General features: G+C 40.7%; 1 protein-coding gene across 1 annotated transcript in view; it reads right to left on the minus strand.

Annotated features, from left to right (window-relative positions):
- LOC115164089 (ras-specific guanine nucleotide-releasing factor 2) overlaps positions 1–25,823 on the minus strand; it is a 182,581-nt gene extending 156,758 nt beyond the window's left edge. Inside the window, exon 1 of the mRNA XM_029716198.1 lies at positions 25,197–25,823. Within this exon, the coding sequence (XP_029572058.1) occupies positions 25,197–25,472 (276 nt within the window). The 5' untranslated portion in view covers positions 25,473–25,823. The remainder of the gene's footprint in view (positions 1–25,196) is intronic.
- Positions 25,824–26,039: the final 216 nt, after the last annotated feature.

The following is a 26,039-nucleotide window of genomic DNA, read 5'->3' on the forward strand; positions in this document are numbered from 1 at the left end:
TTTTTTTAACAATTCTCAATACTGCCCCCTAGCCCCAACAGGATATACTACCCACCACTGCGACCTGTATGCTCTCGTTGGCTGGCCCTCGCTTCATATTCGTCATCAAACCCACTGGCTCCAGGTCACCTATTAGTCTTTGCTAAGTAAAGCCCCACCTTATCTCAGCTCACCGGTCACCATAGCAGCACCTACCCGTAGCACCCACTCCAGCAGGTATATTTCACTGGTCACCCCCAAAGCCTATTCCTCCTCATTATGGCGCACACCTGTCACCATCGTTACACGCATCTGCACATCATCAGACTCACCTAGACTCCATCACTTCCCTGATTACCTTTCATATATATATATATGTCACTCCCTTTGGTTCCTTCCTCAGGCGTTATTGTTTCTGACTCTGTTTCATGTTGGTGAGTTGTTTGTGTTTCGTGTTTATTGTTTTGTTTATTTATTAAAACACTCACTCCCAGTACTTGCTTCCTGACTCTCAGCGTACTCGTTAGAGATTTAGTATTTAATATTTATTAGGATCCTTCTCTTCCTGGGGTCCAGCCTAAATCATAAATAAAACAATACATCATACTAGACATTATTACAGTATTGCACTAATATAAAAAAGTTACAATATAAATGTGTTTGTGGTCATGTGTCTGTCTCTTCACAGTCTGCGTTGTGCCGTGAGGTGTGGTTTTATCTATTTTTAAATCTTATTTTACTGCTCGCTTGAGAAACTTGATGTAGTCATGGCTCTATTAGTACTGTGAGTCTGTTCAGGACTTGGGGACTGTGAAGAGACCCCTGGTAGCATGTCTTGTGGGGTATGTATGGGTGTCGGAGCTGTGTGTTAGCTGTTTGAACAGACAGTTTTCAACACCTTTCACAAAGACAAATTATTTAGTCAATCTCTCCTCTACTTTGACCCAGGAGAGATTGACATTCATGTTATTGATATTAGCCCTCTGTGTACATTTAAGGGACAGATGTACTGCTCTGTTTTGCGTCAACTGTAATTATGTTATTTTTTGCAGCACCATGTCAATTTACAATCTAGGGTTACAACAAGCAGTTTAGTCTCCTAAACTTGTTCAATTGCCACATTATTCATGAAGGCCAAGATTCTGACCCGAGTTAAGAATGCGTAAAAGGAACGTAATTCCCTTTTTATGCACTTTTCTCTCTGTGTATTCTGACCGTGAATGTAAGCTTAAAAATATTCACCCACTATTCATTTGAAGTTGTAGCTCGAATAAAGGAAGTGGCAGCGGTGTGATTACAGATACGCCATATTCTGACCTTCACTTAATTCCCTAATAATTGCACCACCTTTACCGCAAGGAAACATAGCAATTGTTTTAGATAATTTTTTGTTATGATCCCTGGAGACAAATGTGAAACCAGCCATATGGAAGCAAACTGAAAATCATATCAACATGACATGTATTGCGGCCCCATTTCCACAGTGAAATAGGACATAAATATCTGTGCTGTTTAATAATAATTGTGTGCCGTCATAATTTGCATGGATGAAATTTGGAGACCCAAACTATAAACTTCTGTAGGGCTGAACCTGCAGAGTAGATGTATGCTCTTTATAATCCAGGCTGTATCACAACCGGCCGTGATTGGGAGTCCCATAGGGCGGCACACAATTGGCCCAGTGTCGTCCGGGTTTGGCCGGTGTAGGCCGCCATTGTAAATAAGAATTTGTTCTTAATATTAGCTACTATTGGGAGCCACCATCAGTACATACATTTATTTTTGCATCATTCCATTCCATTTATCTTCCTTTCCTCTGTTACTTCCTTGTAAATTGTTCCTGAGGGTTTCTAGCATTAGTGGATCATAATAGACTAATGTTGTACATTAATTTAGAACATGTAGCGTATTTGAATAATTTATAAACTCAGACCACACGTAGCAGGTTAAATCTGGAGCCTGGCACATGGTTCACGAGGACTACAGTTCCATGATTGGCTCAGGGAGGCTCAGGGAGAAAAAGGTGGCTCAGGGAGAAAAAGGTGTAGATACACGTGCAGAGCGCAGCAGGTGTTTATTTCTCCTTCAAGGAAGGCAGGAATCGTGGTCACAGGCAGGCAATGGTCATACACAGGTAGGCAAACAGGAAGGTGAATCAAAACTAGGACTGAAGGCTAACTGGTTCTCACAAACAAGCTAAGAAAAAGCTTAATAGAGTCAATGAACAATACCTCACCAAGACACAAACAGAACGAACTGAACTAAATAAGGAGCTGATGAGACCAGGTGAGTAACTAACACAGATGAAATCAATGAACAAAAATGAAATACAGGGCTACGTTCAAGAACACAACGAAACAGAACACAAGGTTGACTAAGAAAATAAATACAGAACCTTACAGCGCAGTGTGCATTAACAGCATGCATTGACAAAGAAGCAAGGATCTTACCAAATAGCTCTTCTTCCATATCATCCAAGAGAGGTCCATGCAGTCCAGACATTTTGATTGCTATACACTATCAGAAAGAGCCGATTCCAAGATTTCTAATAAGCTATTTTTGCCAAACAACAATACAAATCGTGCAGAAGGTCTCTGTTTCAAAATATACAGTAATGTTTTCCTAGAATAACCATAGCACCATGCATTCCTCATGTTAGTAGGCTACTGGTGACAATCAGCAAAATTCACTTGGGATATTTAATTATATTCTTACTGTAAAATATGTGTGTTGACTGTGGTAAGGCAGGGCCTGTGATGTCTGCTAAACAAACAAGTTGATTTAATTAGCATGGCGCAGCCATAGCCTTTTTTTATTTCACCTTTATTTAACCAGGTAGACCAGTTGAGAACAAGTTCTCATTTACAACTGCGACCTGGCCAAGATACAGCAAAGCAGTGCGACAAAAACAACAACACAGAGTTACACATGGGATAAACAAACATACAGTCAATAACACGAAAGAAAAATCTTTATACAGTGTGTGCAAATAAAGTAAGGAGGTAAGGCAATACATAGGCCAATGGTTGCAAAGTAATTACAATTTAGCAATTTACACTGGAGTGATATGTGCAGATGAGGATGTGCAAGTAGAAATACTGGTGTAGAAAAGAGCAGAAAAACAAATACGTGGATGAGGTAGGTAGTTGGTTGGATGGGTTATTTACAGATATGCCGTGTAGAGCTGCAGCGATCGGTAAGCTGCTCTGACAGCTGACGCTTAAAGTTAGTGAGGGAGATAAGTCTCCAACTTCAGTGATTTTTGCAATTTGTTCCAGTCATTGGCAGCAGAGAACTGGAAGGAAAGGCGGCCAAAGAGGTGTTGGCTTTGGGGATGACCAGTGAAATACCTGCTGGAGCACGTGCTACGGTGGGTGTTGCTATGGTGACCAGTGAGCTGAGCTAAGGTGGAGCTATACCTAGCAAAGACTTACAGATGACCTGGAGCCAGTCGGTTTGGCGACAAATATGTAGCAAGGACCAGCTAACGAGAGCATACAGGTCGCAGTGGTGGGTAGTATATGGGGCTCTGGTGACAAAATGGATGGCACTGTGATAGATTGCATCCAATTTGCTGAGTAGAGTGTTGAAGGCTAATTTGTAAGTGACATTGCCAAAGTCAAGGATTGGTAGGATGGTCAGTTTTGCGAAGGTAAGTTTGGCAGCATGAGTGAAGGAGGCTTTGTTGCGAAATAGGAAGCCGATTCTCGGTTTAACTTTGGATTGGAGATGCTTAATGTGAGTCTGGAAGGAGAGTTTACAGTCCAGCCAGACACCTAGGTATTTATAGTTGCCCACATATTCTAAGTCAGAACGGTCCAGAGAAGTGATGCTAGTCGGGCGGGCGGGTGCGGGCAGCGATCGGTTGAAGAGCATGCATTTCGTTTTACTAACATTTAAGAGCAGTTGGAGGCCACGGAAGGAGTGTTGTATGGCATTGAAACTCATTTGGAGGTTTGCTATCATAGTGTCCAAAGAAGGGCCAGATGTATACAGAATGGTGTCATCTGCGTAGAGGTAGATCAAAGAATCACCCGCAGCAAGAGCACCATCCCAACCGTGAAGCACGGGGGTGGCAGCATCATGTTGTGGGGGTGCTTTGCTGCAGGAGGGACTGGTGCACATCACAAAATAGATGGCATCATGAGGGAGGAAATTCTGTGGATATATTGAAGCAACATCTCAAGACATCAGTCAGGAAGTTAAAGCTTGGTCGCAAATGGGTCTTCCAAATGGACAATGACCCAAGCATACTTCCAAAGTTGTGGCAAAATGGCTTAAGGACAACAAAGTCAAGGTATTGGAGTGGCCATCACAAAGTCCTGACCTCAATCCTATAGAAAATGTGTGGGCAGAACTGAAAATGCGTGTGCGAGCAAGGAGGCCTACAAACCTGACTCAGTTACACCAGCTCTGTCAGGAGGAATGGGCCAAAAGTCACCCAACTTATTGTGGGAAGCTTGTGGAAGGCTACCCAAAACGTTTGACACAAGTTAAACAATTTAAAGGCAATGCTAACAAATACTAATTGAGTGTATGTAAACTTCTGACCCACTGAGAATGTGATGAAAGAAATAAAAGCTGAAATAAATAATTCCCTCTACTATTATTGTGACATTTCACATTCTTAAAATAAAGTGGTGATCCTAACTGACCTAAGACAGGGGATTTTTACAAGGATTAAAATGTCAGGAATTGTGAAAAACTGAGTTTAAATGTATTTGGCTAAGGTGTATGTAAACTTCCGACTTCAACTGTATATACAGAGAAAAGAGTTGGCTCGAGAATTGAACCCTGTGGCAGCCCCATAGAGACTGCCATTGGTCCGGACAACAACCCCATCCAATTTGACACTCTGAACTCTATCTGAGAAGTAGTTGGTGAACCAGGCGAGGCAGTCATTTGAGAAACCAAGGCTGTTGAGTCTGCCAATAAGAATGTGGTGATTGACAGAGTCGAAATCCTTGGCCAGGTTGATGAAGACGGCTGCACAGTACTTTCTTTTATTGATGGTGGTTATGATATCGTTTAGGACCTTGAGCGTGGCTGAGGTGCACCTGTGACCAGCTCGGAAACCAGATTGCATAGCGGAGAAGGTACGGTGGGATTCGAAATGGTCGGTGATCTGTTTGTTCACTTGGCTTTCGAAGACTTTAGAAAGGCAGGGCAGGATGGATATAGGTATGTAACAGTTTGGGTCTAGAGTGCCTCCCCCTTTGAAGAGGGGGATGACTGCGGCTGCTTAACAATCTTTAGGAATCTCGGACGATACGAAAGAGAGGTTGAACAGACTAATAATAGGGGTTGCAACAATGGCGGCGGATAATTTTAGGAAGAGGGGGTCGAGATCGTCTAGCCCAGCTGATTTGTGGGGATCCAGATTTAATGGCCAGCCTTGGCTATTAAGCACAGATAAATTCAACTTAAAACATGCTATTCTGTTCTTTTGAAATAAATTGCCTTCTATCATGTTTTTATGACCTTCGGAAACTAAATATTAAGCAATTTATTTGTGATTGTCTATATTAACACCAGAAAGACAGAGAGCATCATAATGACTCAAACATTTTAACAGTTACAAGCATTTCGCTACACCTGCAATAACAGCTTCTAAATATATGTATGCAACCAATAAAATGTGATTTGACTTGATTTACTCCCTTTTGTCCTTGACTTTTCCTAAATAAGTCTATATAACACACTGTCATTGTTAGAATCTTAATATCACATACAGAACTGGAGTTATAACCAATTTTAGGAGTGCATGTCATTTTTGTGTGGTTTTCTCCCTGCCTGCTCCGCTCATTCTCTGATAGTTGAATGTGACATGCCCAGTTGATAATCACCCCGATAATCACCTCGAAACTGAACCTAAACCGAAACTAACTTTACACATATAACAGATTAAATAAATCAAGTATAGTATGATGGGGAAGAAAATGGGAGAATGGGTGAGTTGATGAGTGAGGGGAAGCGAACGATACATAATTATGTAATCACTAATTGTGAATGAAGAACAGGGCAGGACATTATATTCTATTCATCTATTCTAATTATAATCTCAAAACGGTGTACCCTATATCAGGGGTTCCCAAACTTTTTCAGTCAGGCCCCCTTTCCACCATGTCTATTTAGCGCAACACGCATATTTTTATAATACAAGCACATTTCATGACACAAACTGTTCACAACCCTCTTGTCGGCGGAGAGAACATTTTACAGGTTTAAAGCTTATTTTCATGCAATTCTATACATCTTGCCATGTTTAATGTGTATTCAAGTGAAATGTGAGTGACTTGAACAATGCTACAAAATCTATGGGCTAAAAAAACCTAGCTAAAAAACATTAGCTGACACGGGCTAGTTGAGCTGGACATTTGAAAAGTTCTGAGATAGCTCTGAGATATGCAATAACTGACATGACAAGAGGAAAACTTATGATGCACTACCCAATTTTGAAATTGCACCTCGTGCATTCTACTATTACAAGTTTCAAGAGTAATTTCAACGCCGGACTGAGTTCCTTAAAAAAAGACCCGTGCCCCCCCTGCCAACCCCCCACATTTTTGGAACCACTGCCCTATATCAGTCCACCAAATCCAAGCAGTCTTATTAGTCTACTCTAGGCCTACTTGGAGTAGGCAATACAGGGAGAGTGTGCATAATTTACAATGGCAAGACCAAGACGAATGGATGCATGTGCTGCATTAGCGTTACTACAAGATCTGAATGAAAACGACTCAGATGGCGGGACAGAAATGATCACGATTATTCTGATTTATGCTGAATGGTTTTCCATATCTGGGAAAGGATCCATATCGGGCAGCAGGTGAGCAAGTGTCGGATAATGTTTCGGATCAGATGGCACGTCTCTACTAGGTGAAAGGAGGAAGCAGTGCATGAACAACACCAGCAGGAGTCTTGCACACGGGCTACGTGAGAGACATATGAGGGCCAAGGCAGCAGCAAAGATTCCATGGGAGCCATTACGCAAGCAAAATTGCACCAGTTCCCGGGGAATAGAAACTGCAAGGTGGGCAGATGCACTCGAAACAGAACCCACGACACTGGTTTCAGGTGCAAGGTACTTGTTTGTGGGGGGGGTCCAATGAGGCCAGGCTTTTCTAGTTAAATTGATTTATTAGACTGGTAGCTATTGGTACTCCCCGAGGCCTGGCTATACTACTATTAATTTATGCACACGGTCACTGTCATGGCACTTGGATGAAATGGATGAAAGTTTTTGTCTTTTATGATATTTCTCAAAAAGTACTTATAGAGTGTAAAATACACGTATTTAGGAAGAGTGGGGGACAGGTGGGTTCAAGGATCTTATTGAAATTAAGTTATTGAAATTACAACATTTAAAACGGCTGTCTTGGTAGTTTTAGTGTTAAGTGTAGCAGTGATTTCACTAGCTGTGGTATATAATGTTGAGACATCAGAGCATACATAGACACACAGGCTTACTCAATGCTAGTGGTAAGTCATTAGTAAAAAATATAAAAAAGGGGCTAAGACAGCTAGCTACCTTGATGTATGTCAAACTCTACCTGGTTTACGTTAGTGTTCTGTTAGATAGGTAACTCTCGATCCACGATATGGCAGAGGATATAAAGCCAGAACACATTTTCAACAGCAGACTATGATTGATAATGTCAAACACTGCACTGAAGTCTAAGAAAACAGCTCCCAAAATCTTCGTACAGTAATTTCAATTTCTTTCAGCCAATCATCAGTAATTTGTGTTAGTGCTGTACATGATTTTCAAAGTAGTCAACCTACAGAATAAACCAACAGACCACTTCAACTACATTGGAACCAATGTAATGGTTACAGACATTTTCTTTCTTGCTATGACTGTAATATGCTGTTGTTGATCTAACTTAGTTGAATGCACTGACTAAGTTGCTCTGGATAAGAGCATCTGCTGAACGACCAAAATGTAAATGTAAAAACAAACACTTGCAAAACATGCTCGGTATTAATCTAATGAGCTTTCGCCCCCAAACAAGTACAAATATGGTCGATGCGGACCAGATCCAAATCTGAACAAATCACAGACGTCTAGCCTATGTATCACAAGTTTTAACATTTACAGGACAGTCAAGTTGTATTCAGTAGAGTAGCGTATAATACAGTACAGAGCAGTAGAGAACAGTAGAGTACAGTAGAGTTTAATTCAGTAGAGTACATTATAGTTTAGTTTAGTAGATTAGTGTAAAGTAGGGTACAATACAGTACACTATAATTTACTTTACTGTATGCTACTGTGCTCTACTGTATTGTACAATACTCTACTTTTATTTTCTGTACTCTATTGTACTGTACTGTGGTGTCCAAACTTGTGAAACACATGTCTATGATTGGTTTAGATTTGGTCCGGACTGCACCAAAGAAACAGAACAAAAAAAGACGTCCAAAAGATGTCGCCGCCATTTGGCAGTTTATTTAGTTCCCTATTTAGTGCACTATATAGGGTGCCATTTGGGACAGACACTTGCATTCTGCTTCTAACGGTATTTCATGGTAACTTTCTCCACCAATCTACAACCCCTACTGACACACTGGACAAACAGGATACCTAGACAGGGCCAAATCTTGGCACCCCAAAAAGGCTAGAGTCAATCCTGTGCCAAGAAAAGAGGCAACAGTCAGTGGCCAAAACGTTGTCCTTCGAACTCAGAAGAGCAGTTTATGATTGTTGTTTAGGGTTACAGCTAGCAGGCAGTGTGCTGAGCAGAGCTGTTACAACTGCAGGGGGTTAACATAGAGAATGAATTAAGCTGCAAATCATAGAGAACACACACATGCATGCACACACACAAATACACAGTCCAGGAAATGAGTTATAACACCCCTACTGTACAAATACTGTAGAATCCTGTCTCATTTTACACAGTCAGTAAAGACAGGGTGGGTAAATCACCCCTTTGCTCTGAGCCACAGAATACAGTACATACACACACATATACACCATGTCTTAATTCAAAGTCATTTTCAAATGTTCTGCTGTGCCACGCAAATTAGAACACACACTCTGTTGGGAGATAATGCAGAAATATGCTGTGTGCATCCCAGATGGTACCATATTCCCTATATAAGGCTCTGGTCAAAAGTAGTGCACTAAATAGGGAATAAGGGAACCATATGGAATGCAAACAATAATCATAATCTCTGATTATGAATTATGTGGATTACCCACGGAGACCAATGCGCCAAAACAATGAATAGAAGAGCCTGCAGGGAGCAGACCCTGTACTATGTACGCATGTTATATTGTGGGAACATATTGTGGAAACATTCAATAATAATGTTTAGATATCTGGACTCTTTCTATCTCCTCAAAGGAATCATGTTAGAGACTGATAATAGTGTGTGTGTGCGTGTCTGATCATCAATATTAAATTAATCTGCAGGCCTTGTGTATAAAGACACACAAACAGCATGAGACCAGCTGATCCATCTCTGTAGATACAGTACCATTGAGACCAGAGTGAGTGCTCTTCACACATCATGTGTCTACATCTTTTGGAGTGTATGTGGTATGGCTCTGTGAGGGGGTGTGATTTAGAATACTGCAATTTGCTGCACAGACTTAATAGAGAGGAGGCGTCAAATCTCTCCCTCCCTTCATCCAGACCTTTGCACAGATAATGAATCCATGTGTACTGTGTGTGTATGGTAACACATGGCAACATGGGTACATAGAGAAACAAAGGAGTATAAATAACCCCAATTAATGGACCACAGCTGGGGGGGGAGGAGGAGGAGGAGAAGAGAGAGAGAGAGAGAGAGAGAGAATTTTATTTGCAAAACACCTTTATTGGCCAAATAGTTACACCAATAAAAGCAATGGGGGGCTCACCAGCCCCCACTGTATATGGGGGGCTCACCAGCCCCCATATACAGTGCATTCGGAAAGTATTCAGACCACTTGACTTTTTCCACATTTTGTTACATTACAGCCTTATTCTAAAATGGATTAAATCGTTTTCCCCCTCAATCTACAGATAATAATACCCCATAATGACAAAGAAAAATAGGTTTATAGAAATGTTTGCTAATTTATTAAAAATAAAAAACAGAAATATCATATTTGCATAAGTATTCACACCCTTTACTCAGTGCTTTGTTGAAGCACCTTTGGCAGCAATTACAGCCTCGAGTCTCCTTGGGTATGAGGCTACAAGCTTGGCACACCTGTATTTGGGGAGTTTCTCCCATTCTTCTCTGCAGATCCTCTCAAGCTCTGTCAGGTTGGATGTGGAGTGTCGCTGCACTGCTATTTTCAGGTCTCTTCAGAGATGTTTGATCGGGTTCAAGTCCAGGCTCTGGCTTGGACACTCAAGGACATTCAGAGACTTGTCCCGAAGCCACTCCTGCATTGTCTTGGCTGTGTACTTAGGGTTGTTTTCCTGTTGGAAGGTGAACCTTTGCCCCAGTCCTGATCTCTGTATTTTGCTCAATTCATCTTTCCCTCATTCCTACAGCATGATGCTGCCACCACCATGCTTCCCTGTAGGGATGGTGCCAGGTTTCCTCCAAAAGTGACACTTGGCATTCAGGACAAAGAGTTCAATCTTGGTTTCATCAGACCAGAGAATCTTGTTTCTCATGGTCTGAGAGTCCTTTAGGTGTCTTTTGGCAAACTCCAAGTGGGCTGTCATGTGCCTTTTACTGAGGAGTGGATTCCATCTGGCTACTCTACCATAAAGGTCTTATTGGTGGAGTGCTGCAGAGATCGTTGTACTTCAGGAAGTTTCTCCCATCTCCACAGAGGAACTCTGGAGCTCTGTCAGAGTGACCATCGGTCACCCTGACCAAGGCCCTTCTCCCCCGATTGCTCATTTTAGCTAGGCGGCCAACTCTAGGAAGAGTCTTGGTGGTTTCAAACTTCTTCCATTTAAGAATGATGGAGGAGACTGTGTTCTTGGGGACCTTCAATGCTGCAGAAACGTTTGGTACCCTTCCCCAGATCTGTGCCTCGACACAATCCTGTCTTGGAGCTCTATGGACAATTCCTTTGACCTCATGGCTTGGTTTTTTCTCTGACATGCACTGTCAACTGTGGGCCGTTATATAGACAGGTGTGTGCCTTTTCAAATCATGTCCAATCAATTGAATTTACCACAGGTGGACTCTATATCAACATAATCTGAAAGGCCGCTCAGCAAGGAAGAAGCCACTGCTCCAAAACCGCCATATAAAAGCCAGACTACGGTTTGCAACAGCACATGGGGACAAAGATCGTACTTTTTGGAGAAATGTCCTCTGGTCTGATGAAACAAAAATAGAACTGTTGGGACATAATGACCATCGTTATGTCTGGAGGAATAAGGGGGACGCTTGCAAGCCGAAGAACACCATCCCAAATGTGAAGCACGGGGGTGGCAGCATCATGTTGTGGGGGTGCTTTGCTGCAGGAGGGACTGGTGCACATCACAAAATAGATGGCATCATAAGGGAGGAAAATTCTGTGGATATACTGAAGCAACATCTCAAGATATCAGTCAGGAAGTTAAAGCTTGGTTGCAAATGGGTCTTCCAAATGGACAATGACCCCAAGCATACTTCCAAAGTTGTGGCAAAATGGCTTAAGGACAACAAAATCAAGGTATTGGAGTGGCCATCACAAAACCCTGACCTCAATCCTATAGAAAATGTGTGGGCAGAACTGAAAAAGCGTGTGTGAGCAAGGAGGCCTACAAACCTGACTCTGTAACACCAGCTCTGTCAGGAGGAATGGGCCAAAATTCACCCAACTTATTGTGGAAGGCTATCCGAAAGGTTTGACCCAAGTTAAGCAATTTAAAGGCAATGCTACCATATACTAATTGAGTGTATGTAAACTTCTGACACACTGGGAATGTGATGAAAGAAAAAAAAGCTGAAATAAATGATTCTCTCTACTATTATTCTGACATTTCACATTCTTAAAATAAAGTTCTGATCCTAAATGACCTAATAGAGGGAAGTTTTACTAGGATTAAATGTCAGGAATTGTGAAAAACTGAGTTTAAATGTATTTGGCTAAGGTATATGTAAACTTCCGACTTCAACTGTATGTATACATAAACATTCATACATATACACATATACACGTATTTTTTTTAGAATATACCTTTATTATTCCCGCAAACCCTACCATCCCTCCCCCAATTGGAGTAAACTAATAAACAATAACACTTAGGCTTCTACCTTCAGTTTATACATATTATACACATTTTACAGACACAATCTATTTTACAATAGTTATATTTTGTTTGTTTTTAGTCCTTCCTCTATTTCTGATGTTCTATTTGTAACTGTGCTATTTCACAACATTTCTGAACCTATATACATTTTACAGACCCCGTATGTTTTACATTGGTTATCTTGTTGTTATTAGTCCCACCCTTCAGCTCCATTCAACCCCTCCCATCTATCTCTTAACACCATCCATTTTGGATTTTTATTTGCCATATATTTTTCAACTGTGCTGTGATGATTCACAAAAGTACTGAACCTTTCTATTCTCATAGCTTCTACAGATTGTAAATTAAACATAAGCATTTTGCTAAAATAATTATTATATTATTGATTGATTGACTATGACTTTTCAAATCACCCAGTACTGCCATCTGCAGAGTTAGTTCTAGGTAAATGTTGCAATTCTTCAGCCATTCCTGGACCTGTGACCAAAAACAAGCTACATATGGACAGTACCAAAATAAACGATCTAATGCAGGGCAGCCCAAACCTCGTCCTGGGCAGCTACCGTCCTGTGGGTTTTCAGTCCAACCCTAATTTAACACACCTGATTCTACTAATTAGCTGCTCAACAAGACCTTAACTAGCTGAATCAGATACGCTAAATTAGGCTTGGACTGAAAACCTACACGACAGTAGATCTCCAGGAAGAGGGTTGGGCAGCCCTGATCTAATGACTCTGCCTCCTCACAGCAAAATCGTCAGGGCTCGGAAGATTGTATTCCCCATATATATAACATTCTATTGGTTGCAAGAATTTTGTATAATAATTTAAATTGAAAAATTCAAAGTTTTGAATCCGGCATTGTTGGTCCTTAAATTAAATTGGTATATGTTTTTATTTATCACAATTTTCTTTAACCATTTATGGTCTTTAATGCAGGGCCGACAGACAAGTTACTTTTTTCCCTCTTCTACTTGCCTCTTCCATTTTTGTGGTAATGCTGCAATTAGTTGGTTGTAATTTTGGGTAGCGCAGACATTTCCATATGTCTGTGTTAACTGCATGTGTGACAACTCCACCAGTCCTATTTATGATATCATTCACTAAAATTATACATTTATTAAACATTTCTTCGAAAAATACGTATTTTTTTTATCAATTAGTATATTTGAGTTTAACCACAATATTTGTTGTATTATTTGTTCTGTTTTTTCAGGTGGATTAAACTGAAATTGCAACCAACTTTCTAAGGCTTGTTTAAAAAAAGAACGATATTTTGGAGATTATTTCCTTTTCAAACAACCTAAAGTGAGCAGGTGTAATCTGAATAAAGGGAAAAAGGTTATTCTAGAACATAGGATGAGACATTCCTACCAATTTACTAGAGAACCGGTTTGGATTTCAGTATAACTTTTGTATGACTGATGCCTTTCATGAGAGGTCTAATGCTTTAATATCATTTCTGCACTCCGAATTCATATTAGTTATATAAATAGGCCCTTTTCATTTTGTCTGGCTTGCCATTCCAAATAAAATTGAATATTTTTTGTTCATATCATTTAAAAAGCAGGTTACTTGGTGTAGGCAAAACCATAAACATATAGGTAAACTGTGATATGACTAAAGAGTTAATCAGGGTGATTTTTCAAAAAATAGCTATTTTCCTTTCCATGGTAGCAAGATCTTATCTATTTTTGCTAACTTTCTATAAAAATGTATGGAGTGAGAATTTCTTTTTGGGGGATTTGTATACCGAGTATGTCCGCATCTCCGTCAGACCATTTAATTGGTAAACTACACGGTAATGTAAAATTAGCATTTTTTTGTGATCCAATAGGTAATATATATGTATTTATCAATACACTTATCATAATTTGGTTTTAATCCAGAGAGGATAGCAAAAGTATCTAGATCCTCTGAGGCCGTGGAGAGATTCTAATTGTGGTTTTAAAAGAAAACATGAATCACCAGCGTACAATGACACCTTAGTTTTTATGCCACGGATTTCTAATCCCTAAATATTATTGTTGGATCTAATTTTAACAGCTAACATTTCAATGGCAATAATAAATAGATATGCCGATAGTGGACAATCTTGTTTTTCTCCTCTAGATAGTTTAAAACTTTCTGAGATGTAGCCATTATTTACTATTTTACACCTACACTATACATAACTTTAACCCATTTTATAAGAGATTCCCCAAAATTGCAATATTCTAGGCATTTATATATAAACTCCAGTTGTACTTTATCAAAAGCCTTTTCAAAATCAGCTATGAAAACCAGGCCTGGTGTCCCCAATATTTCATAGTATTCTATTGTTTCCAGTACTTGTCTTATATTATCTCTAATGTATCGTCCATGTAAAAAACCTGTCTGATTAGGATGAATAATATCTGACAATACTTTTTTAATTCAAGCATTTTGCTAGGATTTTTGCATAACAACACTGAAGTGTAAGAGGCCTCCAATTTTTTTAAATGGACTGGATATTTATATATACCACTTGGGTCCTGTTTCAGTAATAATGAAATCATACCTTCTTGTTGTGTGTCCGATAATCTACCATTTATATAGGAGTGGTTAAAACATGCTAATAATGGTCCTCTGAGTATATCAAAAAAAGTTTCGTATACTTACACTGGTATGCCATCCAGCCCTGGAGTTTTCCCAGCCTTAAAGGCTTTAATTGCATCAAGAAGTTCCTCCTCTGTAATTTGGCCTTCACATGAGTCTTTCTGTACAGCTGTTAATTTTACATTATTATTAGGAAAAAAATCCATACGATTAGCTTCGGTTAGTGGAGATGGAGGAGACAAACAAAAACATATTCTTAAAGTACTTCCTCTTTCACAATATCATTCGGTGAATCATGTGTGACTACATAATTTGTAACAAGTTTCAATACGTTTTTTTGGTAGCATTTCTATATTGAAGATTGAAAAAGAATTTGGTGCATTCTTCCCCATATTCCATCCAGTTCGCTTTATTTTTATAATATATTATACTATCTTTCTTGAATAATTTCCTCCATTTCTTTCTGTTTTTCCTCTAACTTATTCTGTGCCTCTATGGTGCAGTTTTTATTGCTATCTAACTGTACTGTATTCCTTCAATTTCCTTTGTTAATATGGACTCTTTTGATCTAAATTGCTTTTGTTTTATAGATGAGTACTGAATTGCATGGCCTCTAAATGGCTTACCATAAAGGGATCTGCTGTACCTATGGTATGTCTGAAAAAGTCAGTTATAAATTCTTCTGTCCTAGTTCTAAACAATTTAGCATCTAGTAGGCTTTGATTAAATTTCCAATATCCTCGCCCATGTGGAAATTCTGTAAGAGTAATATATATGCCAATTATGTGATGATCTGACCGCATTCTGTCCCCTATCAACACTTTTTAAACTTTTGGTTCCAGAGAGAATGGCATAAGAAAGTAGTGAAGACGACGAGCTTGATTAAGCCTCCGCCATGTATATCTCACTATGTCAGGGTATTTAAGCCTCCATATATCCACTAATTCCAATATATCCATGACATTCACGATTTCCTTAAGTGCCTGAGGGTGATAGTTTGTAGTGTGATTTCCTTTCCGGTCCATAGAGGTATTTAAGACCGTATTAAAATCTCCCACCATAATAATCGAGTCTAGTGTTGCTTGTAGAGTTGATCAATTCTCATATATAATTTCAAAGAAGCTTGGGTCATCATTATTTGGACCGTATAGGTTAATAAGCCATATCTGTTTATTGTCCAATAACATATTTAAAATAATCCATCTACCTTGATTATCTGTTTGGACAACTTGCACATTTGGATCAAAATTACTGTTAATTAATATCATCACCCCTTTTGAGTTTCTTTGCCCATGGGAGAAATATATTTCGCCCCCCAGAGTCCTTCTTCTACAAAACATCATCTAATATTGTTGAATGAGTTTCCTGTAAACAATAAATATTATATTCCTTCTCTTTTAGCCAGGAAAATACTGATCGTCTTTTCTTATTATCTGCTAAACCATTATAATTATAACTGGCTATACTTATTTCACCACTTACCATAATGAGAGACAACTTTCAATTCTAATTATCAGAATATATGTTTGTAAATGTACCATTAAAAAGTAACATGATGATTGAGTGTCTATATAGCTGTACCATGATTTTTGCATTGCTACTAAGTGAACCTCCAATTGGTCCCCACTACTCCACCCGCTAAAAGCCCTCCTCATCCCGAGTTGGGTTGTCATCCCAATGCCCGCAGACCACCCCCGACCCCCCCGGATCCCATATCCCTGGAGAGACCGGGACCCATCCTTCGAAAAGAGCACACAGTGCCACCCATAGAACAGAAGCAGATTAACCGCCAAATGCATTTCCATCACCCTCACCTCGATTTGTATTACATATAGCTATTCAAAAAAATATATAAATATATATATATATATATATATATATATATATATATATATATATATATATATCTTTTAAATCCTGTTTATCTTATTTTCCATAAATAGCTATTAATATTTGTAGTAATGTAGGCAATTTAGGCAAAGGATTTTTACCTCTCACCAGTCTTGCCCTTACCAAAATTACATTATGGCAAGCAATTATTATATAGGCAAACAATTATTGTGAATCATCCTATATTGTCCCTAACATCTTTAACTCCCTCGCAACAGTTGTGGGATACACAAACACACACACACACACACACACACACACACACACACACACACACACACACACACACACACACACACATTTCACAGTCTCCAAGTCCAGAACAGACACACAGTACTACATAGAGCCATGACTACATGGAACTCCAATACACATCAAATTACTGACGCAAGCAGTAAAATTAGATTTAAAAAACAGATGAAAAAAACACCTTATGCAACAGTGGGGACTGTGAAGCAACACAAACATTGGCACAGATACATGCATACACACACACACAATACATACACATGCATTTAGTACTCTATATATGTGGTAGTGGTGGAGTAGGGGTCTGAGGGCACACAGTGTGTTGTGAAATCTGTGATTGTATTGTAATATTTTTAAAACTGCATAAACTGCCTTCATTTTGCTGAACCCCAGGAAGAGTAGCTGCTGCTTTGGCAGCTAATGGGGATCCATAATAAATACAAATACAACCCCTTTCCCCCACAACAACCATAGACTCAGATTCTCAACAGATGCACCATCCCAGAGCCCAACTCAAGAAAGGTCTTGATCTACGAATGCATATACAGTTGCAGCTGTATGAGAAGGCCTAATAAAACTGTGCAAAAAACATGGGCAGAAATAGGGAGATTTGATAAACCATTGTCACGTCCTAGATGATGGAGGTCAGATATACCTCCTTCCCCTGAAACACCCACAACATGGTCCCCTGTACTGACCATATTCCCAAGCATCTCCGTGCAGTCAGACCTTTGATTTTGTGCCACCAGGACCACAATAATATGCATACTCTCTGAATGTCCGAGTGTGACCCCCTCCCCATGGGTTACCCAGGCTTTTAACCATTATTTTATCTTTAAGGAAAGCAAATTTGGCAACGATTGGGCATTCATACCTCTGCCCTCTCTGTCCGAAGTGATGTACACGTTCGAGTTGGATTTTGTCGATAGCTTCGCGTGAAATCTGAAGTGCTGTGAGGAGGAACTCTCTAGCTACAGATTCAGGAACTTCTCCGTCTTTCTCTTGGATACCTGTAAGTACTAGATTCTCTCTCATGGATCTAGTCTGTATGTCAAGTAAGGCTTCTCTCAGAACGATGTTCTCCTTTTTAAGTTAATTAACTTCGGTTTCAATCTTATTGACTGTCCCTTTTAGCTTGTTTGTGTCTTTCTCCAATTGTCGCAGCTTTTTCGTCAGTAATCTCGAGGCTTGCCTTCAACACTTTTATATCCTTACTGACTAGTTAAAAAATATATAATATACCCAGTTTGTCATTTATTGATTTTAACAGATCGGTTTCGACCTTTACCATTCCCGGTGGTGAAAATATTAAATCTTCTGTCTGTAGAAGAGTCAAGTTTTCGTTTTGAAATAGGTTCCCCTGTCTTACTCTCCGTCATGTTTGGGTGTTGCTTGTTTTAGTAATATTTGTCGATACATTTCTCTAGTCTTATGATTTGTTTTGTGTTGTTATCCAGATTGAAGGTTATTATCCACCAGATTGTGTAGTGCTAAAATGTAATCTAACTTACCGATATTGAATATTACGTTTTTATCTTGAGGTGGTCTACATAGCTGTGTTCAGTCCGCCATCTTGCCACTTCCCTATTCTTAACTGGTTTTCCACTATTGATAATGTATATTAATTGCTAGTACAATGCCTTGCAAAAGTATTCATCCCCCTTGGCGTTTTTCCTATTTTGTTGCATTACAACCTTGAATTTAAATAGATTTTTGGGGGGATTTCATGTAATGGCATTACACAAAATATTCCAAATTGGTGAAAAAAATAAAAATAAAGTGGTGCGTGCATATGTATTCACCCCTTTGCTATGAAGCCCTACTTAAGATCTGGTGTAAACAATTACCTTCATCAGTCACATAATTAGTTAAATAAAGCCCACCTGTGTGCAATCTAACTGTCACATGATCTGTCACATGATCTTAGTATACAGTGGGGGGGAAAAAGTATTTGATCCCCTGCTGATTTTGTACGTTTGCCCACTGACAAAGAAAGGATCAGTCTATAATTTTAATGGTAGGTTTATTTGAACAGTGAGAGACAGAATAACAACCAAAAAATCCAGAAAAACGCATGTCAAAAATGTTATAAATTGATTCGCATTTTAATGAGGAAAATAAGTATTTGACCCCCTCTCAATCAGAAAGATTTCTGGCTCCCAGGTGTCTTTTATACAGGTAACGAGCTGAGATTAGGAGCACACTCTTAAAGGGAGTGCTCCTAATCTCAGTTTGTTACCTGTATAAAATACACCTGCCCACAGAAGCAATCAATCAGATTCCAAACTCTCCACCATGGCCAAGACCAAAGAGCTCTCCAAGGATGTCAGGGACAAGATTGTAGACCTACACAAGGCTGGAATGGGCTAGAAGACCATCGCCAAGCAGCTTGGTGAGAAGGTGACAACATTTGGTGTGATTATTCGCAAATGGAAGAAACACAAAATAACTGTCAATCTCCCTCAGCCAGGGGCTCCATGCAAGATCTCACCTCGTGGAGTTGCAATGATCATGAGAACGGTGAGGAATCAGCCCAGAACTACACGGGAGGATCTTGTCAATGATCTCAAGGCAGCTGGGACCATAGTCACCAAGAAAACAATTAGTAACACACTACGCCGTGAAGGACTGAAATCCTGCAGCGCCCGCAAGGTCCCCCTGCTCAAGAATACATATACATGCCCGTCTGAACTTTGCCAATGAACATCTGAATGATTCAGAGGACAACTGGTGAAAGTGTTGTGGTCAGATGAGACCAAAATGGAGCTCTTTGACATCAACTCAACTCGCCGTGTTTGGAGGAGGAGGAATGCTGCCTATGACCCCAAGAACACCATCTCCACCGTCAAACATGGAGGTGGAAACATTATGCTTTGGGGGTGTTTTTCTGCTAAGGGGACAGGACAACTTCACCGCATGAAAGGGACGATGGACGGGGCCATGTACCGTCAAATCTTGGGTGAGAACCTCCTTCCCTCAGCCAGGGCATTGAAAATGGGTCGTGGATGGGTATTCCAGCATGACAATGACCCAAAACACAGGGCCAAGGCAACAAAGGAGTGGCTCAAGAAGAAGAACATTAAGATCCTGGGGTGGCCTAGCCAGTCTCCAGACCTTAATCCCATAGAAAATCTGTGGAGGGAGCTGAAGGTTCGAGTTGCCAAACGTCAGCCTCAAAACCTTAATGACTTGGAGAAGATCTGCAAAGAGGAGTGGGACAAAATCCCTCCTGAGATGTGTGCAAACCTGGTGGCCAACTACAAGAAATGTCTGACCTCTGTGATTGCCAACAAGAATTTTGCCACCAAGTGCTAAGTCATGTTTTGCAGAGGGGTCAAATGCTTATTTCCCTCATTAAAATGCAAATCATTTTATAACATTTTTGACACGCGTTTTACTGGATTTTTTTGTTGTTATTCTGTCTCTCACTGTTCAAATAAACCTACTATTAAATTATAGACTGATAATTTCTTTGTAAGTGGGCAAACGTACAAAATCAGCAGGGGATCAAATACTTTTTTCCCCCACTGTATATACACCTGTTCTGAAAGGCCCCAGAGGCTGCAACACCACTAAGCAAGCGGCACCATGAAGACCAAGGAGCTCTCCAAACAGGTCAGGGACAAAGTTGTGGAGAAGTACAGATCAGGGTTGGGTTATAAAAAAATATCAGATACTTTGAACATCCCACAGAGCACCATTAAATCCATTATTAATAAATGGAAAGAATATGGCACCACAACAAACCTGCTAAGAGAGGGCTGCCCACCAAAACTCACAGACCAGGCAAGGAGGGCATTAATCAGAGGCGCAACAAAGAGACCAAAGACAACCCTGAAGGAGCTGCAAAGCTCCACAGCAGAGATTGGGGTATCTGTCCATAGGACTACTTTAAGCCGTAAACTCCACAGAGCTGGGCTTTACGGAAGAGTGGCCAGAAAAAAGCAATTTCTTAAAGAAAAAAATAAGCAAACATGTTTGGTGTTCACCAAAAGGCATGTGGGAGAATCCCCAAACATATGAAAGAAGGTACTCTGGTCAGATTCGTATAAAACTGAGCTTTTTGGCCATCAAGGAAAACTATGTCTGGCACAAACCCAACACCTCTCGTCACCCCGAGAACAACATCCCAACAGTGAAGCATGGTGGTTACAGCATCATGCTGTGGGGATGTTTTTCCATCGGCAGGAACTGGGAAACTGGTCAGAATTAAAGGAATGATGGAGGGCGCTAAATACAGGGAAATTATTGAGGGAAACCTGTTTCAGTCTTCCAGAGATTTGAGACTGGGACTGAGGTTCACCTTCCAGCAGGACAATGACCCTAAGCATACTGCTAAAGCAACACTCGAGTTGTTTAAGGGGAAACATTTAAATGTCTTGGAATGGCCTAGTCAAAGCCATGACCTCAATCCAATTGAGAATCTGTGGTATGACTTAAATATTGCTGTACACCAGCGGAACCCATCCAACTTGAAGGAGCTGGAGTAGTTTTGCCTTGAAGAATGGGCAAAAATCCCAGTGGCTAGATGTGCCAAGCTTATAGAGACTTACCCAAGAGACATGCAGCTGTAATTGCTGCAAAAGGTGGCTCTACAAAGTATTGAATTTGGGGGGGTGAACAGTTATGCATGCTCAAGTTCTGTTTGTCTTATTTCTTGTTTGTTTCACAATAAAACATATTTTGCATCTTCAAAGTGGTAGGCATGTTGTGTAAATCAAATGATACAAAAATACATTTTAATTCCAGGTTATAAGGCAAGAAAATTCACAGGTGTTTGAATCAATGCTGTGTACATTTTGAAAGAATTACACAGGACTTTCAACAAATTCGAAACAGGATATCCTGAGGCCGCTTTCGTTGTAGCCAGGGACTTTAACAAAATACATCTAAGGAAAGTTCTCCCGAAATTCCATCAACACATCTCTTGGCTCACTCGGGGGAAAAATACGTTGGACCATTGTTATTCTCCATTCCGACTGCATGGCCAAACATGACTCCAACACCATCATGAAGTTTGCAGATGACACAACGATGGTGGGCCTGATCGGCGACAGCGACGAAACAGCCAACAAGGAGGAGGTCAAAGCCCTGTCGTAGTGGTGCCAGGGAAACGGTCTCTCCCTCAACGTCAGAAAAACCAAGGAGCTGATCGTGGACTACATGAAACAGGGGGAGGAGCATGCCCCTATTGTCATTGACTGGGCTACAGTGGAGAGGGTAAAAAGCATAAAGTTCCTAGGCTTGCACATCAGAGTACCTGACAGTTCAATCATGCCTGATGAAATTTGTCATGGGCCCTCGGGTCCTAAAGAAGTTCTACAGCAGCACAATCGAGAGCATCTTGACAGGCTGCATCACCACCTGGTACAGCAACTGCACCACCCTCAACCAGAAGGCCCTCCAGAAGGTGTTGCGGACGGCACAATAAATCACTGGGGGTGAGCCCTCCAGAACATCTACACCAGGCCGTGTTTGAGGAAGGCCCAAAAGATCGACCAGTACTCCCGTCACCCGAGCAACGGACTGTTCACTCTCTTACCATCTGGCAAGCAGTTTCGGAGTATCAGGTCTCGGACCAACAGGCTCAGAGACAGCTTCTACCACCAGGCCATCAGACTGCTGAAAAGCTAAACCTAGATGTCTCCCTGCACAGACCTGCACCTTAGAGACTATTTGCACCGGAGAGAATATATGCACCTTAGAAAGTATTTCCACCAACTACCCACACATCCAACCCTTCACACACACACACACACACACACACACACACACACACACACACACACACACACACACACACACACACACACACACACACACACACACACACACACACACACACACACAGTCAACGCTGCTGTTCTAATATATACAGTTGAAGTTGGAAGTTTACATACACCTTAGCCAAATACATTTAAACTCAGTTTTTTAATTTAATCCTAGTAACAATTCCCTGTCTTAGGTCAGTTAGGATCAAAACTTTATTTTAAGAATGTGAAATGTCAGAATAATAGTAGAGAGAATGATTTATTTCAGCTTTTATTTCTTTCATCACATTCCCTGTGGGTCAGAACATTACATACACTCAATTAGTATTTGGTAGCATTGCCTTTAAATTGTTTAACTTGGGTCAAACGTTTCCGGTAGCCTTCCACAAGCTTCCCACAATAAGTTCCATTCCTCCTTCTCACAACTTTGGAAGTATGCTTGGGGTCATTGTCCATTTGGAAGACCCATTTGCGACCAAGCTTTAACTTCCTGACTGATGTCTTGAGATGTTGCTTCAATATATTCACATTTTCCCTCCTCATGATGTTATCTATTTTGTGAAGTGCACCAGTTCCTCCTGCAGGAAAGCACCCCCACAACATGATGCTGCCACCCCCGTGCTTCACGGTTGGGATGGTGTTCTTCGGCTTGCAAGCCTCCCCCGTTTTCCTCCAAACATAATGGTACCATGGTGTTTATACTTGCGTACTATTGTTTGTACAGATGAACGTGGTACCTTCAGGCGTTTGGAAATTGCTCCCAAGGATGAACCAGACTTATAGAGGGCTACAAAAAATGTTCTAAGGTCTTGGCTGATTTCTTTTGATTTTCCCATGATGTCAAGCAAAGTGTCACTGAGTTTAAAGGTAGGCCTTGAAATACATCCACAGGTAAACCTCCAATTGACTCAAATGATGTCAATTAGCCTATCTAAAGCTTCTAAAGCCATGACATAATTTTCTGGAATTTTACAAGCTGTTTTAAAGGCACAGTCAACTTAGTGTATGTAAACTTCTGGCCCACTGGAATTGTGATACAGTGAATTATAAGTGAAATAATCTGTCTGTAAACAATTGTTGGAGAAATGACTTGTCATGCACAAAGAGATGTCCTAACCGACTTTCCAAAACTATAGTTTGTTAAGAAGAAATTTGTGGAGTGTTTGAAAAACGAGTTTTAATGTCTCCAACCTAAGTGTATGTAAACTTCCGACTTCAACTGTACTATTGATTCCACTACCCACTTCATACTTGTAAATACAGTCCATTACTACTATGCATACTACCTCTTCTATTACTTGTTATTTTTTACCTGACTCTTTTCATTGTTATTATTGATTCAGGTATTGCATTGTTGAGGGAGCTAGCGCAAAATAGTTTCGATGCAACTTTTGTACTTGCTGTGAACTGTGTATGTGACTAACACATTTTATATCTCTCCTCTTCCCATTTCTTCTCTCCTCCTCCCCCCGTCCTATCCTCTCCTCTTTCCATCTCTTCTCTCCTCCTCCCTTTCTCCTATCCTACTCTCTCCTCGTCAGCTTAGCCATAGCTGTCCAGCTCTTGCCTGGGGAGGACCAATTAGGACCAGTGCAGAGCCGAAAGGGAGTAGTTATCATGGCTGGTTATAGCCAGGGGCAAAGAGATAGGCATTTATGACTCTGCCCTACATGCACACACACAAACAAACAGAGAGAGACTTTAACTGAGCCCTACACAAGGCTTTAAAAGCTTTCTGCAGGAGACACAGGCCTACTCCTCAAGGCTTTAAACACCAGCCTTTGTCATCTATCCCTCTCTCTCCTTTTTTCAATTGTCTCTTTAATGTGTGTGTGTCACCACAAAGGCTCATAGAACAGGAACAGAATCAATATGAAGGCAATAATTAGTTGATGCCAAAATCTAATAACATACTGCACCCATGGCTTGTGACTGAAATATAGTTCCATCAACAACTGTCTCTATTCCATAAGATTATTTGTTTATGTTTGATAGAGCCTGAAATGAATCAATGATATGATCGCATTCGACAGGTTTCCCTACATGCAGAAAATGTCATTCAAATGACTCACACACAGAAAAATTTGAATGTGGACAGCAACTGTCATTTTCATATCAGTGAAAATAACATTTTTCTGCCAAACCACAGGGTGTAGGCCTACATGAGGGGTGGGAATAGAGGGGTGGGAACACACTATAGGAATAGGTTCACACAATCCATGCACACATTGTACCTAATTGGCAATGACAAGACAATACAGTTCTCTTTCATTTTAAAAAGAGGTTTTGACAATTTGAATACTGCATAAAGCCAATTAAGTGCATTCATCACTCTGATCCTTTCAACGTCCACTTCACCACCCTCTCTTGTTCTGGTCGTCTGCTTTACTAGACTGCATTACCTCTCCCTTTCTCGTTGACTGAATGCTCTGGGGAGCTGTTCTGAAAACAGATTACCGGTATCAGAGTTTAGGCTGCAGCGGGAAAGTTTGGCAGCCACACAGATACACAGATTGCGTAAATCTCTCTCTCACCTGTTTGTCGAGGGTCTCTTTTCCCGCAGTGGAGACCTTCGGAACAGGCACGCTCTCGCAGGTGCAGCCCTCCAAGAGGTAAATCCCGGCGGGCCGTACACTCTGCTCGTTTTCGAAGTAAAAAAACACGTTTTGGTACAGCGCAAAGAACTTCTCGTGCCACCTGCTGTTCTCCGTGGTCTTCTTGCTCAAATAACCGCGCTTGGTACCCTCCTTACGCGCAACGACTGAGAGGAACATAGCGTGTCCCTCATTAAACCTGACACTCTTCTGCATTTTAATTTATTGTTTTTTATAAAACCGTGTATAGGCTATTGAATGCGAGACCAAATCCGCCGGTGTGTGTTTAAACTTCCCCTTTCAGTGAATGAAGAGGGAAAGTGGTCACCAGGCTGAGCATCACCAGGCTGAGCGCCGAGGTGCACGGGAAAGTTGCCCCGCCAAAGTCAGAGCTCTTACGGGGAAACTCATATTCGAGAGAGACCCCGTCAACGACTTCTTAAACCCAGGTATGATCCATGTCCACATCTGCCAAACGTTGAAAAGAAAGGTAGACAAAATCCCAGATGGAGGAAAGAGTAGGCTATGAGATGCAGAAAATGGAAAGGGGGAAAGCCTTGGAAAGGACAAACAGTGTGGTCGAATCACCGCCTAGATCAGCAACAATTGGCTTTGACACCGCCTCTCTCTCTCGCTCGCCTCTCTGTACACAGAAAAATGCTGGGTTAAAAAAACATCTAATTTGTGTTATTTGGTAACCCAGCGCTGGCTAAATATTGGACACAACACATGCTGTGTTATTTTGACGCAGCCAGTTGAGTTGCGTGAATGTTGGGTTTACCT

This window comes from Salmo trutta, chromosome 27 (genome assembly GCF_901001165.1).
Source record: "Salmo trutta chromosome 27, fSalTru1.1, whole genome shotgun sequence".
NCBI classification, from domain to species: Eukaryota; Metazoa; Chordata; class Actinopteri; order Salmoniformes; family Salmonidae; genus Salmo; species Salmo trutta.